Source organism: Macrobrachium nipponense, chromosome 15 (assembly GCF_015104395.2).
Source record: "Macrobrachium nipponense isolate FS-2020 chromosome 15, ASM1510439v2, whole genome shotgun sequence".
NCBI lineage: Eukaryota > Metazoa > Arthropoda > Malacostraca > Decapoda > Palaemonidae > Macrobrachium > Macrobrachium nipponense.
The window spans coordinates 57,381,094-57,392,887 of NC_087208.1; the positions used below are offsets into that span (position 1 = coordinate 57,381,094).

The 11,794-nt window shown below is 34.8% G+C and overlaps 1 protein-coding gene across 1 annotated transcript; it reads left to right on the forward strand.

Annotated features, from left to right (window-relative positions):
- The first annotated feature begins 1,273 nt into the window (after positions 1–1,273).
- On the forward strand, positions 1,274–11,008 carry LOC135194973 (GPI mannosyltransferase 4-like). The gene is made up of 3 exons (XM_064221226.1): positions 1,274–2,086; positions 4,178–4,296; positions 5,526–11,008. The coding sequence occupies exons 1-3, from the start codon at positions 1,605–1,607 to the stop codon at positions 7,334–7,336; spliced, it is 2,412 nt and encodes an 803-aa protein (XP_064077296.1). The 5' UTR covers positions 1,274–1,604; the 3' UTR covers positions 7,337–11,008.
- Positions 11,009–11,794: the final 786 nt, after the last annotated feature.

Sequence of the window (11,794 nt, forward strand, 5' to 3'; positions counted from 1 at the left end):
TTTGGCGCTTTATAATAGAATGCATACATTTTGAATAATACGGAAAAAACGAAAATTTTCTACATTGTACAAAAGGCGATAATTAATGAGAAGCAGAACGTAAATTAGTAAGATACTGGATACTGGTGAATAAGATTTGACACTTCGTAGCTGACTATTTTGCTTTTTGTTGCTTTCAAACAGAATGCATTCATTTTGCATTATACGGAAAAATGGAAATTTTATTCATTGTAAAAAATGAAATCATTAATGAGACGCAGAAAGTAAATTAGTAGGCTACTGGTGAGTACGATTTGACACTTCGTATTTGACTATTGCTTTTGGTGCTTTCAAATAGAATGCATTCATTTGGAATAATACGGAAAAAATTAAGTTTTTATACATTGTAAATAAAAAAAAAGTCATTAATGAGAAGCAGAACGTAAATTAGTAGGACACTGGTGAGTACGATTTTACAGTTCGTATTTGACTATTGCTTTTGGTGCTTTCAAATAGAATGCATTCATTTTGAATAACACGGAAAAATAAAAATGCTATACATTGTAAAAATAAACAGCCTTATTGAGAAACAGAATGTAAACTAGCAGGATACTGGATACTGGTATATGATTTGACAGTTCGTATTTGACTATATATTTTGCTTTTGGTGCTTTCAAATAGAATACACTCATTGTGAATAATGCGGAAAAAATTATACATTATAATAAAGGAAATCATTAGGCTGAACGTAATTAGTAGGATCCTCGTGATTACAATAAAAGTAAATACGATTTTACAGTTCGTGTTTGACAATTGCTTTGGTGCTTTCAAAATAGAATACACTCCCAGTGTAAATGAAAATGTAAATATTTTACACATTACAAAAGACAGCCATTCCATTAAGCGCTATTGCAGGTGAAAGAAATGTTTTCAGTGCAGAATGGGGAAAATCGAATCGTCTTTAGAGAGTAATCTAATTTAATTGGATAAGAAAAAAAAGCTATAAAATCAAGATATACATTATTGTTGACCAAATGCAGAATGTTAAATCTCATTCGATTTGTCAACCATATCTCTAGAAGTTGTTATAAAGGAAGCTACATATATCTGACAATTTTATATATATATTTCTGCATGGACACTATATTTCTTAGATCTCATGATCACATATATAGGAGATCCTAACTCTATATATGCTCATGATCACTTGATATATATGGCAGCCGAGTCGTCGAAAAATGTTCATCGATTCATAATCATAGCCATAGTTTTCAATTCCTACCTTAATTAATAAGGGCTGCCCTTGTTTCATCTGTTTCAATGTCCCAAGTCGATGAAAATACGGCTTTTTAGGATGTTGTAATAGGTCTTTTTATTTATCATTTTACACATAGACATTAAACAAACCAGGATAGTTAAGTGAAGTGCAGTGCAAAAACTGTCCTCGGAATTGTTAAAGACTGCCCTCCTCGGAATCGTGTCATCGTGTCACTGACATTTCACAACAACAAGCAGACGAAGTTTCGTCTACGACTCTGATATTAGATTTTGGTAGGCCTACGGTGTCCTATGTGGCTTAAAAGAAATCGAATTTGGAATCACCGCACCTAGACATATGCCTAAAAATGGACCACCGAAGTGAAAATAGTGGTGAGGTTGACCTCAGCGATAATAAATCCTCGCCTGATGAGAGTGAGGAGGAGGCCACAGACTTCGAGCGCCCTTCCACGGATAGGAAATCCGACGTCAGTAGGCCTACAGGTAGGCCTATTGTTAAGTCGAAATCGACTTCTAACAGCAAGAGAAACGACGTTAACTCCACCTCTGAGGAGAAGGACGAAGATACTAAGGGTGACAAGTCGTCGTCCTCCGACGGGAGAGCGAAGTCAAACGGCGACGCATCGTCATCCAATGACGAGAATAATAGTAGTAATAGGCCTCCCAGGCCTAACAAGAATTCCGACGATGAGAAATCGAGCGACGCCAAAAGATCCTCCGAAAGGAAGGTCAGGTTCAAGGACGGCAAACCACCTGCCGACGGGAAAGTCAAGTACGGCGAGTTCCTGGGACCGTCCCAGTCTAAAACGAAATTGGTCCGCCTGAGGAAGTGAGTTGAGCCTAAACCTTTTGGCCCTATTGAAATTTCGTTGGGGAGTACTAAGCAAGAGCTCTGCATCGGCTGTTACTTTGGGAATTGGGAATTTATTTTTTGTACTACTACTTATAGTATTTTGGTTGGTTAGCTAGCTTGTATTAAGAATTTACCATTATTACCCTGTAGGGTAAATGAGCGAGCGGCAACATAGCGGCCACCTCTCTCGGAACGCAGCCACTTCCCAAAAAGGCGCTTGAATTAGGGTAAAAAACCGCATGGTACAGGGGTGGACCATGTACGATCAATGTGTACAACCCCAAAAAAAGTACATTATAACGCGTCCTGACATCAGAGATGGGCATCAGACGCGACTTGTTGTTGGTGAGAAACGGAGCTAAAGACCTCTACTCCGGTGTCAGGACGCGTTATAATGTACTTGGTCCACCCCTGTACCATGCGGTTTTTTACCCTATGCCATTATTTCGTGATTTAGGAGGAAACACTTACTTGAGAGGAACACAGAGGTCTCAGTGTGCTGCCTAGATAGGCCACAACTCTTGACTGATGCTCATGGCAGCAACTTCGAGTACTTTTTCTGGAATCTGGCCACATTCTGGGATCGGTGGCCACATTCTTAGATCAGTGGCCGCTATGGCATCTCTCGGTCATTTATCCCTAGTTCCTTTTATAATAGGTTTCCTTAGCCAATCCCTTCTTGAACTTACAGCTCCCTGTTGACTTGCGTATGCGCAGAACCATTCCGTAACAACAACATGGCAGTCCAGCCTTTATCCCAGTGATGTTCCCCTCCCAAAACCCTGCTTTACCAAATGGTCCCCAACCTTGTTCAGTCGAGATATGAGGTTGATAATTTGACTGATAATCGCTAAACAACACCAGATCCTTCATCAGCAACACTAAAGTATAAGAAACAATCAATTGCAAAGTAATAATCTGTACGGAGCTGTTCTGTAGTTTTACCAAATTATTTATCATAGAGCATGACTTGGTGTTTTAGAATCGGAGTTACCTGTTAATGTCATTAAATGTGAGATAGCTGAGTTTCATGTAAAATGCATGATAAAGTAATACATAGGCCTCAACAGAAAGGCAGAATTCAAGACATATGAACTCACGAAGCTTGCTTTAAGAAGACACTTGTGTAAAATTAAGGTATTATTAAACATGTAATATTAGTAGTTACTGTGATGGGCTATGCTATGATCAATTATAATTTTACATAGCCTAACCATATTTGACTTGATGAGATGTACTATATCCCTTTTAACCGTTTGTAAAATTTATGATGGTAATCCTTACTGCAATATACTATGTTAGTAGGGGAAGCTACTTTCAAGGCCATATCGGTATGTATTAAGTAAATTAAAGAAACGTTTGAGTTATATTTCTAGACTTTCGTAGGTCAAAGTGAAGATTGGAGGGGGTTGAAGTGACAAAAGTTAAACAGCAGAATGAGGAGAGACTAAAGGGAACAGATAAAAAGTAAAAAGAATGTAATACACTTGAGATAAAAAGTGATGCTGCAGAAAATGTTTAGTTTCATATAGAGTGCCATGCAAAACACCTTACAACTTTGCACTTATTGATATTAAATATTTATCCTGCTCTGTTACAAAATAGATATGTTTGATTTCTTTGTAGCATTTCTTAATTATGAACAGAAATACTAACATGATAGTCATCCATTTATACAAGGTAACAATACTATAATTACTTTACCAATTACCTTTTTGTCATCTTTAGTAGGCTAGTCAGGTCTGACATTCAAATTGTTTAGTTATTAATGTTAAGGCAGTAAGGTTAGATAGCCTCCTTCAATAAATTTTTTCACTTTTATCTCCTTTCTGTTTGTCAGTGTATGTTATTCTTGAAAACTTGTTCTGCAGATTCATAACAATATTTTATATTTCAAATATTTATTACACTGTATATGCCTTTTCAGTACCACCAGGCTTTTCTGTCTCATATCTTGGGGGTTCTTAACATTTTTCTTGTGTTCCTTGGTGTTCATGAAACCACAAAGATTGTATAAAATTATGGTTTTTCCTTAATGGTAATTTTGATGAATGATTTGTTTTTCAGAGTTTCAGATAGTTCTTTGTTTTGGTGGCTTTTAGCGATTGCTCGTCTGTATTTGGCAAGTGTTCAGACAGGTTACATACATCCAGATGAATTTCATCAAAGTGTCCAAGTTATGGCAGGTATGTATATTATAAGAAGTAATAGTTTGTACTTGTTTGCATCAATCAGCAATTATGAGAATTATAAGTATTTTAGAAAAATGTAAGTGAAATTATGCTTATCTTTCTATTTGTTTGGTTTGCATACTGCACATTTTTTTTCTTATATGAATGGTAAAATGATGACCACTTTAACCAATACAAAAGGTGGTTTGTGTTCATATGAATTTAAAATCTCTTGTCAGTCAAATCAAAGAGACAAATTTCTAAGCAGCACTTCGCTTTACTGTAGCCACTAAGACTTTTCCAGGACATTTCTCCTAGATGCAGAGGCTTCCACTTTTGTTTATGTGGTCATTAAAGTTAGAATAACAGTATTGCAGTAGCCTATTGAAAAACTATGTTCTTTGCCATTATAAAAAATACTTTCTATATCGTTTTAAGGCGTTTTATGAAATGATGGTCTAAATTTTCATACTTACAGGAAGACCTTCCCACTCAAAAGTTATTAAGGCACATGTAAACTGTTGGTGTTGGGGTGAGCAAGTATTTTTCAAACTAAAATATATTTTTCAATGCAAAATTGATTTAGGTAGAGAAGGATTTAACTAACACTGTTGCCAACAGATGTACTGCCTAGATGGGTACCTGGCCAGTTAGGGTGGCTCTTCATTTTGTGTTTAGGGAGCTGCTTATCACAGAATTAGTTGCATATTAAACTGAAGTGTTTGTATTCAAACATAGATTTGAGAATTAAAAAATAGCTCAATATATTAGAACTATGTAAGAGGTCTCATTTATTTCTTCTTTTACTATGTTTTTTTTTTTTTAGCTAAGATTTATCACATTGCGTCTTCAGTTTGTGAAAGTCAGTGGTTTGTATCTCTGAAACAGACAAAAATGGATGTCATAGGTTCAAAATGTTGCTTTACTTTCTACAGTTAGTTTTCTTTTTTTATCTCACCATATGACAGCAACCTTAGAATGCCTCACTAACAAAATAATGCTGATACTGGTAAATAAGCATAGGCACTTCCCTCTTATCAGTTGAGCTCACTTGTTTCTAACCGCAAACTGTGGCAGTTTACTCTGTTATTGCCCTAGCCACCAACTGAGTAGTAAAAGACCTTTGTAATGAGTGATTTGTTGCCATGATTAAATTTTTTATAGTTTCATTGCATAATTTTCTTTTTTATTTTAATATTTCACCGGTGGACCTAAAGTTTATATGTGTTTCCTGTACATTCCAGGTGACATCCTGGACATTGAAGCACCAAAGCCATGGGAATTTCATACTTCAGCCCCTATTCGCTCAATTACATTTTCTGCTGTGGTGTCTCTACCTTACGTCATTTTACGGTACTTGGCTCCTCTTGTTAGCTATTATTTCGATGTAGAACTTTTAACACCTCAAGTGTTGCTTGTAGCTCCTAGGGTTTTTATGACACTGTTGTCTTTCATTGCAGACTATTGTATTTATAGAATTGCCTGTATGTGCTATCTTAGACCATGGAGTTGTGTGGAAATTTTTGCAAGCTCATATGTTATGCTTGTTTATGGCACAAGGACTTTTTCAAACACAATTGAACTTATCCTCATGGCCATCCTGTTATGGCGTGTATGTGAATCTTTAGTTGACAGCACCAAAATCATGAGGAAGGAAAGTATACTGCAAGATCTATATGAGGCATCTGACACTGTCAAAGCCAAGGTGAAATTCGCTCGCATGAAGAGCAAATTACCACCATACAATTATGTAGATAGTGCCATCATATCTGTAGTTGTTACATACGGTACCTTTGTTCGTCCAACATTTCTAATATACTCATTTGTACCAGTTTCCTACTGGCTGCAGAGAGGAGTAGTTACTAAAGAAGTGGATTTTTCTTATTTCCACTTGAGATGCCTGAGCCTTCTCCCAGGTGTGTTTATAACTTTTGTGACATGCGTATTGGCAGATTCTTTTTATTATGAATCGGTGTCCTTTGAAGAGCTTGTCTACTGGAATGTTACAGCCCATTCTTTTATTGTAACTCCAGTAAACTTTTTCCTCTATAATTCCAAGACAGCAAACCTCATGAATCACGGCATACATCCGTATTATCTGCATTTAGCAGTTAACATTCCAATACTTCATGGAGTTCTTGGTATTCTTGGTCTCTGGACTGTGTCGAAATATGTGACTAGTTTTATTTCAAATGACATCGTGAGGAAACCCAAGGTTTTCAGCATGGCAACAATGCTCTTAATAAGTTTTATCATGCCAGTAATCTTCCTTTCAACATTCCCTCATCAGGAACCACGTTTCCTCCTTCCAACTCTGCTTCCTCTGGTCATTCTCCATTCTGACAACATTCAGCTGTACTCTAAAAACAAAAGGAAATTTACAGGTCACGTACCCTTTGTTATGTGGCACGTGTGGAATATTTTCTGTGTGGTAATTTTTGGGTTCCTCCATCAAGGAGGTGTAACAAAAACCATGATCAGTGTTTATGAGCACATTGCAAGACAGCCTCCAGATACGAATGTGCATATTGTCTTTGCCAATATGTATAGCCCACCGACATTTCTTTTAATGAGAAAAATGAAAGTTATAGCCACAACTGAGGATGGCCACCGATATCGTAGAGCAAAGTCTGTATTTACCTATGATGCGGGAGGATCAAAACCTGTGGAATTTTTATATGATTTTACGGGATCAGTGTATTTACAAGCTACAGCTAATTCTACAACCAAAATGGATATTCTCATTTGCCTTCCTGCTAGCCTTACTGATGAACTAATTGAGACAAAGCCAGAAAATGTAACTCTCCACAGAATTAAGCGCGTTCCAGGTCACCTTACCTTAGAAAACCCACCCAATCTAAATTTGGAGGGAGTGAAGTTGACTAAATCTTGTGGAAAAGCATGCCAGATTTTGCATCGCCTCGGCCAATTTAGCATTGACATTTTGGAAATCAAGTTTGGTGAGGATTATGTAAATGAACTAAGAAATGCAAGGGAAGAAGCAAAACAAAGTTATTTTGATGATGATGAGGAAAATGAGATTGATACATCTTAGCACATCTGTGGCCTTGTAAGAGTTTTCTGCAAACATTGTGATAATGTAACAAACCCATATTCATACTGAACAAAACACACTGACATGTGATTATGTATGAAAAGTGCTTTACTTTAGTTGCAATCATCAAATTTTTCATTTTTCAAACTTGCTTATGCTTTGAAATATTTATTTCATCATCCACCTACTTATAGAGCACGTATTCACAGTTACTTGTATATACATATAATATGTGAGTACATACTTGTAAAAGTGCATTTTGTGATAAGAAAGTTTTGAAGACCTCATGAAGTGGCTTCAATTTGATTTTAGTCAGGTTTCATTCTGGAATTGATGCAACACTTACACAGATGGCTCTTTCTGATAAGTAAGGCCTTGAGTGCTTCAGGTATGGATATTAAGTAATGTACACTGTAATGTTTAGCCATGTACGTGTAGACTTGTGAGAAAAGGCTGGCGTAAACATTATTTATATGTACATTGTAATCAAAGTATGAATTGATGATGAGAATGTGTCTTTAGTCATAAAGTTGATACATGTATGATTACCAAACGGATTATGCAAGAACTGTTTAGGTATATATATGTATTGTAGTGTAACCTAATTAGCAAAAAAGTATTCGCAGAAACTAACTCAGTTGTACAAAATTATGTGCAGTACTATTGAACTTGGGTTTCTCTTGATTGGTTGTGTATCTGAACTGAAGCCTTACAAGGGGTTCAATTGTACACAACTTGGTTTTATCTTGATAGTCACAGACATTACTTATGTATGTGTTAACTTAATATTTAAGCACAAAATTTGGTCATAAAAATGTTCATGTTTGAATTTGCTTCAAAGTGATTTCACTTACTAATTCAACAACTTGAAGTGTGTCCAGTATTAGTCTGCTTATTATGTGCGCTTGTAGTGCTAGGAAAATATAGGGATGTGTGTTGTGCGATGTTCATAGAGAAAAGTTATTTGATAGATTTTTCATAAGTTTATTGATACGTTTGCAAGTTATTGAACATTATCTTAGGGATACTGTGATTGCTAAGACATTGTTCCAAATGCTCAAGACTCCTGTTTTTTTTTTGCAGTATTTATGGTCATGTGAAAGAATTTTCCTTTAAAAAAGGCTAAGGGAATCTTTCTAAGAAAAGTACAGTAGTAATGGAAAGCTAAAATAAGTTATAGTTGAATACTGTAGAATTAAAGTTGTATATTATGTAGTATTGCTAGCGCAATGATCCAAGTGGCTTTGATCTCATATTTTAATGTGTTGCTATACTCCATGCTGTAATTAGTGGGAGTGAAAATATTTTATTATATGGTTTTAACTCATCCTAAGCTTTGAATAACTTGGGTATTGTGGACTGACTTGAAGTTGTGAGATGAGAAAGGTTACTGGGTGGAGGTTGTGAAGGTGAAGAGTATTGTGAGCCTGAATAGTGCATCACCTCTGAAATTGTGTGAGTGCTTTTTAAAACCTCACAAAAATCACATATACGTACGTATCAAGATTGTCCATTGCTCAAACTGACCAGGTGATTCACAGTTCAACTATCTTCAACAGTTTATTCAAGCATGGAAATCATTTACATTTTAAGAACACTACTGCACTTCATTTATAATTGGTCACCTAATTGAAAACATTAATATTTCTTGTAGCTTTGTTAATACTGCAGTTTTTTTATAAGTGCCAGGTATCTCTGTGACTCTCTTTACTACCTTCCATTTTCATAAATTTTACTTTTAATTGCTTGTCAAAGAGTTGGAGGGAGCGGCATTAGGATACAGAAGAAAAGAAAATCCCTCTCAAAGGTCATCCATGGAAGGTGGGTGACACACTGGCAGAAATAAATAACCTATGGAAATTACTGTTCTACTTCTTTGTCTTTTTGGGTTGAAATGATAGGAAAACAAACCTGTACTACATATTTTTTCAAAATCCAGGTCTTTAGGTAAACTGTTTTTGTGGGCTCTCTCTCTCTCTTCAAAAGGATATCTGCTCCGTCTGAGTACTATTTAGTCACCTGAATTACTTCCTCCAGGGAGAATAGCAGCAACTTGATTACTTGACTTTGAAAAGTCTTTGTTATAATCCATCATATCTGAATTCTTTATCTAGAAAACTTACCTATGTTTAATTCAAATTAAATTTTGGAGAAGTATTCACCTGGACATTTTTTTTCCAAAATATTTGTCATTTGCAGTGTAGCCACTTACTTGAATACTATTGTGAATCACTGCACTTGCCTTGATTATATAAAACCATCCATATCTGGAATATTCAGCTGCCTTTAAGATATTATGTAATTATCCTGGACCTCATGCCACATATCTAATAGTATTTTAATTTTCTACCAATTTACCTCTTATTTGCTGAAGCCTTTACAAATAGTATATTCCAAAACTTTTACTTTTTTCTTGAGGATCATTCCAGTTTTGAACCAGTTGACTTTGGCCACATATTTTCATCATCATCTTTTCTGTAACTTCTGCTGCTGTTGTTGATCTTATTTTATCTACTGTACACTATATTTAATACTGAGACTGAGTATTAAGGAAGTACAGCACTGTGTATTGTAGACAAAAGTTTACAGCTGTAAGAAAACATTTGTGCATATTATATCAAAACAAGGAAGCACACTATGCTATACTGTATTCCTTCATCCCAAATTTTTTCTTAATTGTAAAAAAACTGCAGATTGTCGCACCAGGATGTTTGTATGTTAAAAAGGTTTTATAGTTGAAGAATGCTTATATTTATTAAAATAACAATGTGGCCTCTGTGTTGAGGGAACTTACATTGGTATTGAAAGATTTTTGTTTATAGAGTTTTTGCATTTATTTTATTGTATTTACTGTAACATGTTATTCATTGCTAAGGCTTATGGGTTCCACCTACTGTAATTTATGTTTGACTTAAAAGGTAGTTATATGGACTACCATATATCAAATTATTAATGAATCATATTTTTTTATGTAGTATTTCCCAGTATGAATAGCATCTGTTTGCTCCACTGTTGAAGCAATGACAATAACTAATACATTCTTGATTAATTTCACTATTTTTAAAAAATATGACTCTTTACATCTGTTGAGATATTTTTACGTACAATACTTGAATTTGGGATTCATTAATTAATAGAAAGTAATTTATAGTTGTCCATCTAGCTCTTACTAACAAAATATTACCAGAGAACTCTTATATACCATATGTTTCTAAACTAACTAGCTATGAACTAACTGGTGGAGATCATGATACAGGTAGATTTGTTGACAAACATGGCTGCATCAGCAATAACTTACAGTATTCATTAAGTCTGTAGCATCCTCATTACTACTCTGATGTTTCATCCAAAACCTAACCCAGTCAATTACGTTGCTCCAACATTTCAATTTCAGTGATTTTCAACTCTTCATTTTAGTATCGTGCAATTTTTTATGTCACAATACTGAAGTATTCTGCTTTTAAGTAAAAGAAACATAAGTTTCTGGGATGCATAATAACTTTACAAACTCAAATATTTATGTTATAGTGCCTTTGTTTTACTCATTATTAGTACATGTCTGTTCATATTGCTGTAGGGGAAGTACCTACTGAAATATAACTTCCCTTAAATCAAATGTCATTTTAAAGTTTAATGCATACTGTATTACTGGTAGTACTTTTTAATTCTACTTGCCAAAACAGATGTTTAGAGCTTCATGAGCAATATGATTATCCAATGGATGTATATGAATGTCTGGTACAAAAATTTTCTTTTAAAGTAGAATCCAATGTGCATGAAAAAGTACTGCAAGTCGACAAGCAGGCATTTCATATGAGGTAAAGTCATTACTTTTGTAATAGCATGAGGGATTGCAGAATACTTTTGCATTGTTCTGTCACCATTAGAGAGACTTAAACAGGAATTGCAAGGTGGGAAACATATCATGAAGTAAGATAAGTTTATTTTATGTGTCAATGAACTAGCAAAAATAATTAATATATTTTATGTACTACTATTCTATTTTTTCTTTTAAAGGTATGTATGTTTCCAAGTAGCTATGATTACAGAACAGTCAGTTCAGTTTTATAAAATGTTATGTTAATTCCTTATACGTATACTTTGCAGGTAGTACTGTAAAGTATTGTATGTGATGAATTGAAAAATTCATGTCTGTTAGTTACTTTCTAGGTTTACATTCCCTATATATATAGTGTATGTTTATTATTAACTATATAGGACATAAAGATACAGTACATTTGAAACAAACAATATGCATAATACAATGATTATGTTTTATAAGTAGTGGAATTCACATATTGTATGTTTTTTGGGATTATATACCATACAAGATTCACGTGTATTCCCCGTCATGCGTCAGTATGTTGAACTTACTAACGTAAATCAAACTTATTGAATAATAAATTAGCCTTGAAAAGTGTAATCTTTCAGGCCAGATCACAATCAGGGTTGGCTCGC